We start from the raw sequence: 17,863 nt of genomic DNA on the forward strand, positions 1-17,863 counted from the left end.
AGTTTGATTTCAGTCCACCATGTCTACCTTCCCCATCGACCTCAAGAAGTTCAAGAAGTTGGTGCTCGTTGTTGTGTCTGGTGGAGTTAGCTCATCCGCCCTCAGGGTCAAGCTCGATGCCTCCAAGTCGCAGCTGACTGCCGAGCAAAAGGCGGATCTTTTGGCTAACATCCAGCTTTTGCGCGATGCAATCGTCCTTTTCACTGCTACTGGAGCGGCAAGGGGCGTTAGTGGACATACCGGTGGCTCGTTCGATACTGTTCCGGAAGTTGCGATCCTTCTTGCGCTGTTCGAGGCAGACGCAGAGAAGTACGTGCCCATAGTCTTCGATGAAGCAGGCATGTCTATTCTGAGCACTTCTCTTCAAATCAACTTTCCACTTACTTTCTCGTTAGGCCACCGCGTTGCGACCCAATACATCCTTGCTGCCCTGGAAGGGGCAATCCCTGCCGAACAACTTTTGCACTACCGTGAAGCAAACTCGAAGCTTCCAGGCCATCCGGAACTCGGTCTCACTCCCGGCGTGAAGTTTTCATCGGGTCGTCTAGGCCACATGTGGTGCGTATCTTGATTATTACTCAGGCTTGACTATCCGGCACTCATCGCGTTCACAGGCCATTGGTCAATGGTGTGGCCCTGGCTAACCGTGGCAAGACCGTCTTCTGCCTGGGCTCCGATGGCTCACAGCAAGAGGGTAATGATGCGGAAGCGGCACGGCTTGCCGTTGCTCAAGGTCTCAACGTCAAGCTACTCATCGATGATAACGACGTTACAATCTCCGGTCAGTCTATCTTCCGGCTGCACCAACAAATAACGAGCTGGCAATAGGTCACCCATCCGAATATCTCAAGGGTTACGATGTCACGAAGACACTTGAGGGCCACGGTCTGAAGGTTCTCACCGTTGACGGAGAGGACATCGACGCACTATGGGGTGCGATTAGTGCCATTATCACCCACCCGGGACCAGCCGCTGGTACAGTCTGTGAATTTCTTGTTTGATCATCGGTTTAATTTCTCTCCAGTTGTCGCCAAACGTCTCATGGCGCCTGGTATTGAGGACATCGAAGGAAGTTCGCATGGCCACGACGTGATTCCGGTCAAGTCTGCCATCAAGTACCTCCTCTCCCGTGGTTACCCCGACTTCACCGAACTATACGCTGGTATGAAAGGCGTCGCAAACCAGTACGCTCATGTCGGTTCCACCAGCGAACTTGGTGCAAACCGTGTTGTCTTTGGTGAAGCGGTCAACCTGGTCCTGGATGAGCTGAGTAAAGAGGAAGCCGCTGAAAAAGTCATGGTCATCGACAGTTCGTCATCTCGTTGTGTGTTATTGTTGTCTGATCGTCGATCTCTCTATTAGGTGATCTTGAGGGTTCAACGGGCTTGAAGGTCATCCACCAGAAACACCCTGAAGTGTTCATTCCCTCTGGCATCATGGAGCGCGGAAACTTGAGTGCTGCCGCTGGCTTCGGTTTCGACCACAACAAGTTTGGTGTCTTCTCGACTTTCTCCGCATTTTTGGAGATGCTGATATCCGAAATCACAATGGCACGTTTGAACGAGTGTAATCTTTTGTGCCACTTCTCTCACTCCGGTGGTATGTCATATCCTCCATATTTTTTCACAGAGCTGATGCTCTTGTTTAGTCGACGAGGTTAGTCGTGTCCTTTCCAGTGCCTTCCGTCACTCACATCGGTTCTTGCGTGGTTTCTCCATAGATGGTATGTTGTCTTTCTGCTAATCTCCAGAATGAAGTAGTAACCATGTCGTAATAGGCGGACAACACCTGCCATTTCGGTATCAACTCCTTCTTCGCCGACAACGGTTTATCTGACACCAAATCTTACCTTTACTTCCCTGCCGACGCACTCCAGATGGTCGCCGTAGTTAAGCGTGTCTTCTTTGACCGCGGTCTTCGCTTCGTGTTCTCCACGCGTTCCAAGGTACCATACATCTTGAAGGAGGATGGCAAGACCAAGTTCTTCGGTGATGGATATGAAGTGAGTAGCTTTGCTTAAATCAGCTATTGCACTCATGAGCGCCCAGTTCATCCCCGGAAAAGACGAAGTCATCCTTGAGGGCAAGGCTGGTTATGTTGTGTCGTTTGGAGAGATGCTTTATCGTGCATACGACGCAGTTCTTCGAGCCCGAGAGGCGGGTATCGATGTGGGGCTGATCAACAAGCCTTCTCTGCACTCCATAGATGAAGAGGTGTGTTTTAAGCTCGCTCTGCGATCCAACATCCTCATATATGGCGTCAATTCTTAGGTCATCACCAAGATTGGCAAGAGCCCCTTCGTGCTCATCGTTGAATCCTTCAACCAAAAGACTGGTCTTGGCTCCAAATACGGCACTTATCTCCTGGAGCGCGGACTATCCCCACGTTATGCGTATATGGGAACCACTAAGGAGGGTGAGTTGCAGAATCCTCTTTCCTCCGGCACCGGGCTGACCAGTGGATAAAAGGTTCTGGCGGTCTGTGGGAACAAATTCCCTATCAGGGATTGGATCCCCAATGTACGTCTTCCCGTTTCCGCTCTTCATGTGGAGTTGCTCACAGTGTTGGGCTGTTTCTTCACAGCCATCCTCACAAAGATCAAGCAACTCTCACAGTAGAATCAAGCAGAAGAATGACACACCAAGAGATAAGTGGAGGGTGACTTACTGACGGGCTGGTTTTCTTGTTGTACGATGAGAAGTTGACTTTTTTCTGACCTAGACCGCAGTGTATTTTTGTACAAGCCAAAACCACAAATTGACACTTTAGAGCAAGTTTTGACATGTCGTCATCAGGTCTGCTTGGATGACCTCCTGACCTTGGGATTCTGTCAATGACTATATATAAGGCCTAGACAGCGTCTTCCATCTCCCCCTCACGCAGTCGAAATCATGGCTCCAGGAGCAACAGCCCGCTCCTCGTTTGTCACGACTCCTCTGGAGAAGGATCCGTACCAGTATCAAGTTGGCTTCGGCAACCGATTCGCCAGTGAAGCTGTGTATGTTCTGTTCTGTTCTCAGTTATAACCAGAATGCTTATACTGACTGTAGCCCGGGAGTACTTCCTGAAGGCCAGAACTCGCCACAGAAAGTCAAGTATGATTTGTATGCGGAAGGGGTGCGGAACAAATGTTTATACGTATCGCGCTGAAAGGGCTACGAGATGACTGGAGCATCTTTTGTTGCACCTCGAGCAGAGAACATGAGCGTGTGCGTCTTTCTATGGCCATATGATGTCGGACTCAACTTCACAGATGGCTCTATCGGGTATGAATATACGATACGGTCCATCAGCTGTGTGAAGCTACTGACGATGCTGATAGATCCGACCGTCAGTTGCGCATCAAGGCTTTACCCGACTTCCCGATAATCCTGATGTACGGCCCATCCAACACACAAGTCGAAAACGCATCTGATAATAATGCAGCTCGAATCCAACTTTTTTCCTCTCAACCCGCAAGTCCATGTTTCTCCAACACAGCTTGCCTGGCACCCATTTGACCTCCCACCTGACTCGGCCTCGGTAGACTTTGTTGATGGGCTCAAGACACTTGCAGGAAATGGCGACCCAACGTTGAAGGAGGGGCTGGCTGTGCATGTCTATGTTGCCAATGCCTCCATGGGGAACAGGGCATTCTGCAATAACGATGGAGATATGTTGATTCTACCCCAGCAAGGGCGTCTTGACATTCAGACGGAATTCGGCAAGTACGTTGTTTGTGTCGACATTCCAGTTTAACATGCTGATGTACGAGGTGGAAAGGATTATGGTGCGATCCGGCGAACTTGTCGTGATTCAGCGCGGAATGAAATTCAAAGTGCAATTGCCTGATGGCCCTTCCCGTGGATGTGCGTCCTGACATACGGCTTTCCTCAATAACCTCCAATCGTTCAGACATTCAAGAACTATTCGGAAGTCACTGGCAGCTTCCAGAACTTGGACCTCTCGGTGGTTATGGTCTTGCGAATATACGCGACTTTGAGCATCCTATCGCTCATTTTGACATTGATCAGAGCTCGTGGACGAGTGCGTTTTCCTTCTGAATTGCATTGCAAGCAACTCAAATATTCTCATCTCAAGTCACATACAAAGTCTGTGGACAGCTCTTCGCTTGCAACCAAGAACACACACCATTCGATGTCGTTGCTTGGCACGGAAAGTGAATATCATACCGGATCATCCTCAAAATGACTCAGAACTGCTCCCCTTTAGCTATGTTCCGTACAAATACGCACTGGAAAAATTCGTCAATGTCGGCAGCATTTCCAAAGACCACATCGACCCCTCTATCTTTTGTGTGCTCACAGCCAAGTCGAAACAAGCTGGTGTTCCCCTCGCAGATTTCCTGATCTTCAGTCCGAGGTGGGATGTTGCTTCGAACACGTTCCGTCCGCCGGTGAGTCGCCTTTTGGCTTCTATACTCAAGGCTCTCTAATGAACACATACAAGTATTACCACCGCAATTCGTCGACCGAGTTTATGGGCCTGCTTTACGGTATCTACGGCGGTAGAAGTGATGGGTTCCAGCCTGGGGGAGCCAGCTATGAGACTGGGTTCTGCCCACACGGAGGCAAGCCATCCCTGTTGTCTCTGTCTCTCGCTTATGTTGGTCTGTATAGTGAGCTACGAGGAATGGGAGAAGGCGTCGAATGCGGAGCTTAAGCCGATGCGCATCCATGAAGGGACTATCGGTACGAGTTTGAAAGCATTTGGCCGCCGAGCTTACTATTTCTAAATCAGCCTTTATGTTCGAGTCGTCGATGCCATGGACAATCACCGACTTTGCGATGAAGCGTTCAGGAAAACTGCATGGTTCGTCGCACATAACACTCGGTCCTCTTCGCGGTTGATAGCTATACAGAGCATGAGCCCAGGATGTGGGACAATCTGAAAGCTCATTTCATGTTGCACATCGACCAAGTGAATGCCGATTTAAAGAAGGCGGGGCTGCCTGATTTGAACGGGGACTAGTTCTGCTTTCGGATATGGGTGGAACCAATTGACTGAAATTGTACGGCTAAATTTTTTTTCACGCGTTTATGAAGTGAATTTTGACTCCACGTGATCGTGTCTGTTGAGTCGCGCAAGCAAGCAGGCGACGAGTCGATGAAATTGTTCGTTTCTAATGCCAGTTTTGGCCTGCTACGAGCCGTTGCTGTAGTAGTTTTGCTTACGAGAATTGTTTAATCGCAAACCTCTCTCCGAAACGAGGCCGAGGAAGACTCTCGCGGACAAAACTTGACGGAGGAGTCGTGCGTATAATTATTAGAGTTTACAGGCAGCCTTCACTGACGCGCTGTCTCTTGGTGGCTGAATATTGCCCCATCGGCTCCCACAAGATATTATTCCGCCGGGCGCCTAATTCCGACATCCGTTATCTTGGGCGTCCGCGGGCTCGATTTAGCGTTTGGCAACTTCCATCTATGCCAGTGGGTGTCGTCCACAGAAGATGTGTTGGAGCTTGAAACAATAGAGGGCTTGAACGGCGCGGAGCACATTTATGGCAGCTATGATTATTCTTCCCGAACAAGTTCTGGCGACGGTGATCAGTTTTTCATTAAGGCTTGAAACGAATAAGGAAACGGAGGCAAAACGACTGAGCTCACATTGGCTGTGAATGCTCCGCTATCTGGCCTTGATATCCACTCATCCCCCAATCCGCCGAATCTCACTACAGGTGCATGATGCGATATGTATTCGATTTTCCCGACGGTCTTCTTGTTCTTGATATGGAAAATGCTCATGTGGGGAAAGAAATCAGGAACCTCTTAAGACCAAGTCCAAGCGATGTCTTTTCGATGCGTAGTTCCGTCCTACTCGGTCGGGGCCCGACGGGCTGGCCTCAAGTTTTGCCTTTGGACGTCGTGTACTTACTTGCATCTATCGAAAACTAGCGACGCGGAATGCCATTCAAGTTGCCAGTTCGAATCGGCGGTGGAGAAAGTTTATCTGCTGCGGTTGCGCAAGATAGCGAGGAAATGCGTATACTTAGGTTGAGCTCTGAGGACGGACTGTGACCTCTCGTGACACCCCTGATCTGAACCTCAACCACCAAATTCAGACAAGGCTGATTAGGTGTGTTCCTCTTCATCTGGGTCCCACTTTCCTTATTTCCACCGTCTTTCTTCAGCGTCTAACCCAACTGTCATGTGTTCAGTCCTCATTCATCGGCGACGGCGGCTTCTCGCGCCTGTCTGATATTTGTGGGCGCCATTGAGATGAGATCTGGCTTCTCGTCGCTCAGCCGCTGCCAACCGCGTTGTCCTTCTCTCTTTTCGGCCAGCCTTTGTTGTTTTCTCAAACTGCTGCTTGTGGCAACGTGAGCTCCATCCACGTGGTTTTCTCATAAAAGCCAGAACGCTATGGGCGCTTGTTTAACCAACCTTCCCCATTTTCCATCCCCACCATGCAACGAGCCTGGTCCAATGCTAGCGTCGAATCACGGCTTCAGTCTGTGTCATTGACCGACTCTCCTCGTCTATCGGCCTGGTCCAGCTCCCTCCCAACCTCTCCTGAGCCCGAGCTGAGCTTCGACGACGTGATCAACTGGCCCAGCGACGAACCCTGTCAAAATCCAGCGTCCTTCGATGCGGCTGCCTTCGTTCAACACACAGCCCGCCATATAAAATATGCAGAAGAGAGTCATAGCCTTCCTATGCCTGACCTGTTTGCGTGCGTGGCATTCCTTCCTCAATGCTCTTTACTTGCTGACTTGCCTGCAGCCGCCTATCGCTTGTTGCGTTTGTGCGCGATTTCCATTGCTGTATTGAGCATGTCACCAACGCTTTACTAGCAAGCTCCACGCGCAATGCATGCTGACGACCTAACAACACTATACCGGCACCTCCAAGTGCCAAAAAGGCTGCAAGGCGTAAGTGAGCAACTGAGGATAAGATCCATCATTCACATTTCCTTCAGACTGTAACCGCTGCCGCTCGCGTTCTCCTCCGGCAAGGCATTGACCCTTTGCGTCTCGTAGTCGCGGAACCAGAGCGCAAAAACCAAGTCCCTCAACATATCATCGAGGAGGAATGTCGGCACTTGCATAGTGCCAACATCTATCCCGATAACACGGCCTACTTGCGTCGTCGACTGAAAATGCCCCACGACCTCGAGTTGCACCCGGACCTTTTCATGAACGTCGAAGGCTTTCCTCTCTGGCTTCTGATCTCACTGGCAATCTACTTCAGCACCTACCAAATGCTCACATTGCAGGGCATCATTCGTGCCATATCACAACAGTTTAATCTCGACCGCCGGGATACCAAGTGGCATGTAGGTTCTATCATGCAAGCCCATACTATATGAACATGGACTGACATGCTTTAACTCAGAACACCATACGTCACACTCTCTCGCTGTACAGCATCTTTCGCCACGTACCACGCCCATTTGGTGGAGGCAAAGCAGGTTATTGGACTGTTGATTTCTCGGAAGGGGAGGGGTATAAGCGTGATCGCAAACGTAAAACCCCAGCTCAGTACGTTTCCATCCTCCCTCTGAGAGTAACGTCTGATACTCGTTCAAGACCAAGGAAAAGAGCGCGCAAGGGCAGCAAAGACGCTGACTATGTCGGCCCCATCCATGCTCTACCCATAATTGCTCCACAGCCCCCGGTCTTCGACTCTGTGGTTAAGCAAGAGGGTCAATCCCCCCCCTCCAATGGAGCTCTCTCGACGCACTGTTGGACCCATCCGAAACACTCGGCGAAAAACGCGCACGAGAGCGACTGAGCCAACAAGAGATTGACAGTCCGACAGCCTCTTCACGATACCAATACCCCCCACACGTTGCTTTCTCGCTATCCTGCTTTCTCTATGCTTTTTTGCTATTCTGTTTTCGCTATCATGCTGTCTTGTTGTTGCTCTCGTTGTTTCCCACTATTGTATCTCGGCCATTTGGATCGATTGTCTCCACTCTGTAGCATAGCAAACGCGGACAAAAATGTACTTGTAGTCTGATGTCAGACTTTTAGAAATTAACGAGGACTTCCTTGAACAACACCGCTGATAACATGAGGCATTCACGAAGCACACTGGTGAGTAATGTGGAATAATACATTGTTCATCTCCAGCTAGATGTGGAGCCGCCGTCCAGGGTGAGTCCGCTTTTTCGACGCAACAAAAAGGGGAGTCACTTCTTTACTTATCCGGAAATGCCTTTTTCAGAACAAGATCGACCTTAGATTGGAAGGTGGCTTCCATTTCGTCGAATACCAGCGTGAGATTCCGGCTCTGAGGGTAGGTGGCCGCCAACATCGGGAACAGCCGCGAGTTGAACCAGATTTGCCAAATTTGTCGAGTTGTGAAGGCCCGCTTGGCAAGAGGCCAGGCATTTACGAATTACAATCGTCTTCCTACATCTCTTCGGCTTCCACTAGCACTTGATCTCTTTTCTCCCTCATTTTTGAATTTTTTCTGTGGTCGAGACTCAGTTCTTGGATTTCAAACTCAGCCTTGATGCCCGATAGGCCGACGCATCACCGAGTTGTAGAAAGCCTGAGCGCTGAGCGAAATTGGACGTGGTTATATATAAAATAGGACAGTCCGACAGTACTAATAGAGTAATGCACAGAATTGATCAAATATACTGCATTCAACCGAATCATATCGATAGGTTGGAGTATCCCTATCGCCAAGTACAATCCAAAAATTTCAGTCATAAGTCCGTCGGAAACGCGAAAAGCACTGGTCATTCAACCCACCGTGAAGGTTTTGGTCGCGTAAGTCTACGCTGGTTTAGTTTGGCTGGATCGATTCTCCACTGGCATAATCTACTACCTCCTTTAGATCTCGAGCCAAAACACGGAGGGAATTTCTGGAATATCAATTGAAGGGATAGCTCATGGTGAACCGTAGACTATATCAGCGTCAGTATGAAGAAGACCACAAGTTGATATCATTTACACGCCATTTGTTCTTGTCAAGCTTGCGTATATCTTCGAAATGCTCGGTCAAGCGGTCAGCGATTTCTGCGGAAGTGGGTGCCCCGTCCTGACTGCTGCAGATTGCGAGGGCGATGAGGAGCTTGTACGTTAGCTTGCCTCGGGTGTTACCAGGACCAGGAAAGACGAAGTCCAACGTCAAGTTGTCACGGTGTCTGTTTATGGGCAATATCACCCCGCCGACAACTAGTCGATCCTCAATCCACGTCAAGAACGCGGCCACCGCCTCCAAATCTCTCTCATTGACAAACGAGACCGATGGTGCTATATGAACCGGCGGTCTGACTTGAATTTGGGGATCTGAAGCAGTTCCAATCGTTGTCCAATTGTGAGCGGAAGGAGCAGCGATGGGTCGTTCGAACACCGATGAGGCCAATATTACATCTGGCGATGCCTCTCGACGCCTCTGCCAGGCATTTTCATACCCGTGATCAATGCTGAAGAGAGTTGATCCATCTGCGTCCCAAGTCAAACACAATCGGGAGAGCCCCAGTCCTTCCATCTGCTGCGGTAAGTCTGGCAGAACAGCGGAGGGCGGGGAGTAAGCCATGATTGAATCAGAGGAGGATAACCTTGAACTCGGCCAGTCGGATGACTCAGAGTCGTCCATTGGATGAGGTTGGATGCTATTCTCCGCCATGAATTCCCCGAACGACGACAATCCAGATACGGAGTTGCTTGGGGACCACTCGGTCGGGTTCGGTGGCGGCAACAAATTCAAGTCCGGGTAGGTATAACCGAAGTCACCGTTGAAAAAGTATTGGTCGTCCATTGCGTTGCAAGTTGGCAACTTGCAACTCGCCCTAGAGGTAAGATGGGGGGGTGGGGCGAGTCGCAGGAAGGAAACAGACAACTGGTTGACTTTAAGTGACTCCGAGTTCAAATCTTCGCCAAATGATCACTGGAGAGCTGGGAAAAACACATCTTTCCGGGACGTGCATGAGTCTAAGATGCGGAGCCTGCCCATGGAAATAATCGGAGCGCTTGCAATGTCCCACGCAAGATGCGCCAGGAAACAAGCTGTGCACTTTATCCATTGGCAGACAAGAGAAATTTACTAGCGACTCGAAGCCAGCATAGCATTATTCACCTGTTCGCAAGAAGACAAGGATGAAATAATGCCCGATGTATCTAGAAAATCACCGATCTGGATGCGAAAGGATGGAGTCGACTTGCAGTTCCCCACCCTCGCACATTGTTCCAGGTTTACAGCAAGTGGTTTGCACTTCAGCTCCATGAAGTTTCAACTCAAATGGTCATTGATGGGTCCTTGTGGGTGTTATGTGGGTGTGTCCTTGTAAGTGCCTAGCGAGGCTGCAGTAAGCCAGTTCTCGTAACACAACAAAAAGGAACAGACTTGATCATGAACAGCCCTCGTGGAAGCAGGTCGCACACGAAAAGGTGCCGGGTGGAAAAAAGTTCGTTGACAATCTACGGAAGCGCCGCGGCCACTGCCTCCAGTGGAATCGGCATTGGTTCATTTAGTTGGTATACTTTGAATATCAAGCAAGCCTCGACACATAGCACGCAAGCGACGACTCGACCAGTTTAGAGCAGGAGACTTTGAGGAGAGGAACCACCGTGACATCGTGACCGTGACACTACTCCACTACTCTTTCGTTGTTTTTTTTTTTTTTTTTTTTTTTGTTTCCCGTTATTTGGCCTCTACAAGTATATGTACGGTAGCCATCACCTTGCGCTCTGCGAATCCACCGTTTTGCCCTCTCGTTTTTGTTTTGCCTCGGTATCTTGCCCTTTCAGCCGTTGTGCTCAGGGCGGCGGCGTGAAGGTGGGTGTAATAGTGTGCTGTAGTAATTATTTGGTGTTATTGTGTGAGGGTGTGTGCGCTCTCCTGCGCCGTTTTTCTCTCTTTCGTTGTTGAACTGTTGTTGATCGTAATATCGAACCTTCTGTCATCCTCAGCGATCCAGTTTCACACTGTTCAGCCTGACTGGCACTGCCTACTGGTAGCCCGCAATGCTGTGCTTTCACTCTCTGGCAGAAGACGTCCGAGTCACCCAAATGCTGTTAAGACGGAGTCGAAGTCAGACTCACGTTCGTCGCGTGTGCCATGCTGGTGCCGAGAGGCTTGCGCGTCGTTGAATTACGTTGGGAGACCGCCTGGTGGGGTAAGGCTGTCGAGCTCACCTGTTCAGAGTCAGCTTTCTTCTTCCCCAGACCGCCTGGGTCCGGAGCCACCAATGCTTCAATTTCGACATTTAGCGCTCGCTCTGACCATGGCAAGAAACTGACAAAATATTTTACCCAACGTGTCCTCCCTAGGTAATGATTTCAATTCACGTAGGTATAGGTAATTACAGTTTACTAGATGGTACAAGTCTCGTGTGAGTGTAAGTACGAATGCTTGAAGATGCAAATGACGACAATATCAGTTCAAAAAGACTGGAGGGCTTCACACTCTGGATGGCATTGGACGGCAAATGCATCTTGTTCCATAGCCTGCCCGTCTTCTATGCGCGCGTCGAAATTGTCATGGTGTATGCAGACGGGTCTCGGAAACTCGTCAATAGGGGCCATTTCCACGTCCGCATCAACCAGCTGGAGGGCATGCTCAAGTTCGATATCAGCACGGTTAATCCAATGATTGAACAGCAGAAGACGCTTGCAAAGCGTGTCTCTTGCGCAAACAGAGCAGTGGTGTCGCAGTTTACCAGAGAAGAGTTGTCGAGCGGAGAGATGCTCGCCTGCTTCATCGCATGCTCTATAAAAAAAGTCAGTGCATGTTGAAATGAGTCACTGAGGGCTACTGACAATCTTGACCGTAGCCTTGTTCTCAGCGTCGGGGAGGGCAATGGTTTTTTTATATTCCACTCGATTTTTGCGCCGGCTCCAGTGCTGGTGCTTGTTATCGATATGGACGGGACAACTGAACGCCAATAGAATAGTGGCATTGAGTCCCTCAAGGGATTTAAAGGAGAGACGACAAGTGGGAGATATCGGTTCTGTCTCTTCTGTTGGCACCAACGGCGGTTAAATGTGTGCTCATGTTGACTCCACTGAAAGAGAACCGAGGGTGGCGGCGGAGTTGCGAGAAGGAGAGCAGGTGAAGAAGATATGGAAAGAATGGGGCCGTAGCTGTGTGGGTCCGCATCGTCTTCAGGCTCGGTTGGCTCGGGAGTAGGTGGGCGAGGAGGCGGGGAAAGCGGAACGGCCCAATCACGTCTGTGCGAATGCAAAGGTGTGTATATGTCTGTCGGTGCTGGAGGAACCGACTGCAAGCGAGGCGGAAGTTTGCGTGCTGCAGGGCGTGGACTCGGAGGTGGACCTGGTGATGTGTGGTCAACGGAAGATAGCCGGATCCGACGAGAAGCGGAAAGTGGGTGGGTGCATCGCTCAGCGCCAACCAGAGCGAGTGGCTCGGCTACATTGTCATGCTTCATTGAATGATTCATTGTGGGCTTTGTCGGCGCAACTGGGCGCCAGAGCCCAGTCGGAGTGGAGGGAACACTTGCGCTGAGCGATTTCGAACGCGAAGGTCGATTGGGAATGGCTTTGGTCGGCGAACGGGGAGAAACGAAACCCAGTGACAGTGGCAGGACTCCATTCATCGCGTCCTCGTCGTCTTCCGCGCGGCATTGACGTGTCGACTTCCGCGTCTGTGGGGGAGATGGACAGAACGAGAATTTGGGTGGCCAAGAGGCCACAACGCCATCTGGGTGGGGGGCCCACATAGGCGAAGCTGTTTATTTCTAAGCACAAGATAAGAGGAAAACTCAGTCGAACGACGCACCAGAGACCGCTACATGTGCCATCGCTGGCCAAATTTGCCAGACAAGAATGGGCCTCGAGTGTGGTTGTTGCTGCGAAAAGAGAGCAACCAGCAGCCGAAATGGAGTATTTTATCGTAACATATGCAAGGAAAGAAAGAATATTCCGCTTCGGAAGACGCCGTTTATAAAGGCTTTTGTATCCGAATGTGGCTCAGGGCCGATGGAATAACAAACAGCATAATAGAAGGACTCGACAGAATAAGGTTCGCATGTGGAGGATCTTTGCCGTTCTAGTCCTGAAGCTGGAGTCCAACAGCAAGAGTCGGCGCCAAAGTATGGAGCACCGAGGAAAACAGCCAAGGTGGCGTAATGGAGACTTGGTCACACGACATCGAATGGGAAAACAAATGGGTTTAGCGCGCAAAAAGTGTAATAAACACCGTCGAGATGGACTGCTGTGTTATCTCTGTTGTTCCTGCCACATTCTAGCTATCATCCTCCAGCAGGTGGTCCTCCCAATCATCCAGCATTCCTCCGAGTTTCGGTCAGGTCTCTGCCGAGCCGAGCTAGCCGACGTCAATCTTGCCCTGCCGAGATCTGCCGAAGGATGAAGCACGTGGCGCAAATCGACAGGCACCACTTTTCTCTAGTAACTTAAGTACCACAGTTTCAAGTATGGACTCCTCCTCGAAGACCAATGGTCCGAACGGATACCAGTCCCAGTCTGGGCTAGTGCTAAGCCGGAAATATATCGGGCCGGTGGTGGGAATTGAGGGTGCCAACGAGGTCGCCGTGATAAACCACTTTGCCGACGCGTCGAGGTCTTCTGTGGTTGTAACATCTGGCTGGATTCTCGTCACTTTGGCGAGGCTTGTGGTATGCGCCATATTGTGGTAAACTGTATTTGCCGCGTACTCGCAATTTAACTGTTAAGTTATCAGTTGCTTACCTCGATTGCAATCGGCGGACGATGTCTTTGTGGACCGATTGGATTCTTGTCCTCCGAGGTAGTCTCTCTATTGGTGAAGCGTTAGAAGGTGGGAAACTCTTACTGGTTACCAATAGCGTCCATGGTCGGCAGACGCCTTTTAGACTTCGATGTTGGCGACGTACTCTGCTCAAGGTTTTTATGTCGCATCCACAATATTTGAACTTTTCGTCGCAAGTTGAATTATCCGCTCGTCTGACTGCGGCCTAGGTCTTTCAGGAGCATAATCGATATTGGTAGGACGACATTCGGAGGGGCTGTTTTATGTGTCAACCCTATGTTTTGTTGAGCGAGCAAGATACAAAGCCTATGCATACTTATGCCCATTCAACTGAAGTTTCTGTAGAGTCCCAGTCATGTCCCGACACCCTCTTCCAAACACAAGTTGCTCCGGCATCCACATCCATTTGGGGTCCATAAACAATGGAAACCTCGAGCACTCTCGGAGCCTCTGCTGTGACGTTCTGAATAAAGTTGATAGTGTTGCTTGTTTGGCGATCTGAGGTCCGGAATCCATATATGGCTAAGCAACGAATCGTTGTCACAGCTGAAAGTGTTGTGATAAGCCACTGCTCCAGTGCAGGTATAGGATTAGTCTATAGCGTATAAACACCACTTGTTCCTATGTGAAAGAAAATAATATACCTTGAGTAGGCTCATAAAACCAGTATCCAAAAGGATGGCGAGAGAATCAAGACGCGGAATAAGTTGTCGTATTTGGTCCGCGGTACCTTGTGGAACCACTGCAGGGAATGGTATTCGTAACTGTCGTATCGGCGCATCTGCAAGCACCTTTAAATTACACGGGCGAGAAGGTGCAGACGTGACCATAAGACGAGACAATAACGGGGTTTTGGGCAGTATTGATTCAGCCCATGTCCATGGTCCATCGAAACTTTCAAGTTGCTGGAATTTCCATGGGTGGCTCCTCCCCTTTGGAATGGGTGGTAGCGAATGCGCAAGGACAAGTTCCTTCAGTTCCGTTTGTTGTCGAAGAAAAGTTATAAGATGATGGTCGGTGAACGCATGACAGGACAAGGTGTGAAGTTGGAATCTGGAGAATTGCAAAACTTTGCAATATGAGCCTCCCATGTGGAGGACGAGATGTCGTAGATTCACGGTGGTATTGAGGACATTGCTGAGGAGGGGAATGACAATATCGGAGTTTTTGCCGTTGTGCTTTCGATTCACCTCTAACGACAGCACTCGCTGTGCAAGAGTTGGGTTGTTGCAAATTGATGTGCCCGCGCCGAGGAAACATTGTGCAGGGATTGAGGCGTACAAGCGGTCGAGAGCTAGTATAGACATAGCTTTGCTACTCGATGCCAGCGCCGGAAGGTCCTTATACTCTATCCAAGGCAGTATTTCCATGAGTACGTCGAACGGTAGAGAATCGGTCATGGTTGTGTGAAGTAACAGAGATTGGCCATCACGAGACCGTGATCGGCAAATAAAACCTGCATCTTCTGCCTTCTCCATATAAATGCTCCTGTCCACCTCTGTCTGACTTGCTAAGGCTGGAATATAAACCGTCCCCAATGACAGGAGAATTACTTGTTTTTCTTTCTCTCGTCTCAGAGTAGTGTCACACTCATGCAGACTGATTCAGTGCCTGTCGCCACCAAACACTGCGTCTGCAGCAGCGCAGCTCTCTGACCACACGCATGCTCACCTTCAAGATTGAAGAATGTGAAGATTCCTGGGGATGCTATCAGCCGCTACCTGGTACGTTTTGCAAACCTTGTATTATGTAAATGCTCTCTCAATCTCAAGCCCCAGACAGCGCTGCTCTTCCAAAATCAAGTCCTAAACTCCAGTCGGTGAAACCGTGAAGGGTAGCGCGTTCCCCTTCTCCCACTGCGACGTCTTCGTCTAATATCGGCTATGCATAAGTATGACGTGCTCAAGGACGTGCCGCAAGCGGCTCCCGTCAACTGCGCGCAATCTGTCGACAAAGAGCCTTCGTTTTTCATCCCGTCAATGCGGTATTGCGTTTTTCAGCAGGGTGTTGGACCATTCAATTCATCTTGATGCGAAAGACGAGCTCGAAAAAAACTATTAATGAAAATCCTCGACGGAGACCAATATTCACGGGCGGGTCAAAATTGCACCAAGTCCGGCTCGAGCTAATATTTGTGCATGTCAAGCTTTGACCACCAAAAAACTAACGAAATTTCAACCAAACTTTATGCAAGGTAGTACAGAAGATGGGTTAGAAAGCATTTGGGAACAACTTTTATTGGATGATTGGCATGCCTACTCAATGTCGTTCCATACGTCGTCTGGTAGCCTATCCGCCAGACACACGGCTATGCAACTCAAGGAAAAGAGTGCAACATACACAAAATATCCCCCCAGTAGATTTTTCTGCACAGAGACCGAGAACAGAGACGTTCCCAAAATTGGGCCTATTGAGCGTGCCAAAGAAACTGAAGTTTGAGAGAGCCCATTAACCGCTCCACGAGAAGACGCCGGTGCGGACGCAGTGACAAACATGAATATCGCACCTAAGTTCAGAGGGTCTGTCAGAGATGGATGTCGGAACTTGCTAGACGCACCAAACGACACGTCCATGATGGACCCGAGAAATAACAGGCAAGTGATTAGAGCATATACGCCCCACCACAGTTCACCTCTCTCTCTTGCCAGTGCATTCATCAGCGGGAAGAGCGGAAAAATTAGGAGAGTTGTTGATAACCCCCAGACGAACATTCGCTTCTCTCCAATCCATCGTACAAGCCGCGCGAAGAAAAAGAGATTGAATAGCCCCGTTATAAAACCATATATGCAGAGAATCCAACCGATCTTCGGTGGATCCAGACCCAGCCCACCGATAGTGATGGGCATGGCGAGGAACAGCGGGATTAAGGCAACGATGATGATGTTGAGCAAGGCGAGGACGACATAATTTGAGATTGAAACGACAACGGGGAACGTCATCAATTGACGCATGGGTATCGAGGTATTGCCTCCGTATCGGTCTTCGGGGCGACTATTGGTGGGATGTTTGCTTGTTGGGACTTGCCGCTTGCGGGGAGCAGTCTGTCATTATTAAGCCATGAGCAAATTAACAACGTCGAAGAAATTCGAGACCTCTTTCAAGAATGCCAAAACAACACTCCAGGCAACGATCACGCAACCGCTGACAACCAGACACGGAAGAAAATAAGGGAATCGAAGCCAGAAATGAGTTGAGAAGAAGGTCGACTGTGGAAAGCGATCGTGCGGGCGAGCCAAAGAGCCACCGATGAGTGGGCCAAGGGATGCCTATGAAATTTGTGAACTGTCTTGGAATAGCGTAGTAAATACTTACACCGGTAGCCCATACAACTGAGCGCCTTATGAGTCAAGATAATGGCAGACCAAGATGACATACTCGGAAGGAAGACGAAAGCATCAGCACGATTTGTTCGGTCCGTAAGGTCACCAAGCGTGCTTTTCATTACCGAGACATTTGCATTCAACAGGCCACAGAGAGACCGACTGCAGAAGTGTCATGGTATACTGATGTCGCTTGTGTATAAAAGGTTACCTTATGACCAGGGTCAAGAACGTCCGACTTAACCCAAACATTAACATGGATATCGCACTTCCAAACAATCCAATCAGGAGGATCGGTTTTCGACCAACAGCGTCCGAGGCGCGACTCCAGTGCAATGTTGCGATAGCCTCAGCAAGGAAAAAGAGGGCTTCCTAAACCATAGTCAGTAAGCGTCCGAGAGAAGAATAGATAACTCACTATCTAGGCTGAAATCAGGGCGAGCACAAGGTCAAAGCATGCATACCATTCCGCTTTCAGTGGTCAACAGATGCGATGCACGTTCGAGGGAAGTCATACGCATAGTATCCCACTTTTTTCTCGTCCCCTCCAGTGATATCAAGCTCGCTGATGAGCTAGGTTTTTCTAGTTAGATGCTAAAACGTATAGCATGAAGAATACGCACTTGGTTGATGTAGGGATAAATAGATTGACTGGTCAAGGGTTCGCAGATTTGGACGAGCATGACGATAGCAAGTTGAGCATGTTGAAGAGGTGTTCGTTGGTTGACAGGATGAGAGAGGAGTGTGGTCCGCTCCGTGGGCGTTCGGACGTCAGTGACGGACATCAAGAGGCAGAATGAAAAAGAGAGAGTCGGCCTCTTAAGTATAGGACTGGTTCGGTTTCAGAGGGGAGAAATGGAATGGAGCCTGTCTTCATTG

General features: G+C 49.7%; 4 protein-coding genes across 4 annotated transcripts; 2 read left to right on the forward strand and 2 right to left on the reverse strand.

The window, feature by feature from the left end:
* Positions 1 to 19: 19 nt before the first annotated feature.
* MIND_00214900 (Transket-pyr domain-containing protein) lies at positions 20 to 4,971 on the forward strand (the record flags this gene model as incomplete). Its single annotated transcript, XM_037359042.1, has 24 exons — positions 20 to 558; positions 615 to 781; positions 829 to 975; positions 1,025 to 1,309; positions 1,363 to 1,599; positions 1,649 to 1,656; positions 1,778 to 2,002; positions 2,049 to 2,213; positions 2,271 to 2,415; positions 2,469 to 2,519; positions 2,884 to 2,998; positions 3,051 to 3,117; positions 3,163 to 3,209; positions 3,254 to 3,266; positions 3,323 to 3,376; positions 3,427 to 3,707; positions 3,763 to 3,848; positions 3,895 to 4,026; positions 4,081 to 4,159; positions 4,213 to 4,396; positions 4,450 to 4,605; positions 4,664 to 4,691; positions 4,741 to 4,812; positions 4,862 to 4,971. The coding sequence occupies 24 exons, from the start codon at positions 20 to 22 to the stop codon at positions 4,969 to 4,971; spliced, it is 3,393 nt and encodes a 1,130-aa protein (XP_037224137.1).
* A 1,435-nt stretch (positions 4,972 to 6,406) lies between these two features.
* MIND_00215000 (Forkhead box d1) lies at positions 6,407 to 7,733 on the forward strand (the record flags this gene model as incomplete). Its single annotated transcript, XM_037359043.1, has 6 exons — positions 6,407 to 6,672; positions 6,723 to 6,744; positions 6,794 to 6,871; positions 6,919 to 7,275; positions 7,335 to 7,480; positions 7,529 to 7,733. The coding sequence occupies 6 exons, from the start codon at positions 6,407 to 6,409 to the stop codon at positions 7,731 to 7,733; spliced, it is 1,074 nt and encodes a 357-aa protein (XP_037224138.1).
* Positions 7,734 to 13,980: 6,247 nt separating this feature from the next.
* Positions 13,981 to 15,079, reverse strand: MIND_00215200 (F-box domain-containing protein; the record flags this gene model as incomplete). The annotated part of the gene is made up of 2 exons (XM_037359044.1): positions 14,309 to 15,079; positions 13,981 to 14,259 (listed from the first exon to the last, which is right to left on the reverse strand). Exons 1-2 carry the CDS (start codon positions 15,062 to 15,064, stop codon positions 13,981 to 13,983), a joined length of 1,035 nt encoding a protein of 344 aa, XP_037224139.1. The 5' UTR covers positions 15,065 to 15,079.
* Positions 15,080 to 15,919: 840 nt separating this feature from the next.
* MIND_00215300 (Major facilitator superfamily multidrug-resistance DHA1 sub-family) lies at positions 15,920 to 17,769 on the reverse strand (the record flags this gene model as incomplete). Its single annotated transcript, XM_037359045.1, has 9 exons — positions 15,920 to 16,170; positions 16,222 to 16,705; positions 16,757 to 16,930; positions 16,977 to 16,993; positions 17,040 to 17,146; positions 17,196 to 17,356; positions 17,449 to 17,455; positions 17,502 to 17,557; positions 17,608 to 17,769. 9 exons carry the CDS (start codon positions 17,767 to 17,769, stop codon positions 15,920 to 15,922), a joined length of 1,419 nt encoding a protein of 472 aa, XP_037224140.1.
* Between the last annotated feature and the right edge of the window lie 94 nt (positions 17,770 to 17,863).

Source organism: Mycena indigotica (assembly GCF_014461135.1).
Source record: "Mycena indigotica strain 171206Taipei chromosome Unknown Mind.scaff0002, whole genome shotgun sequence".
NCBI classification, from domain to species: domain Eukaryota; kingdom Fungi; phylum Basidiomycota; class Agaricomycetes; order Agaricales; family Mycenaceae; genus Mycena; species Mycena indigotica.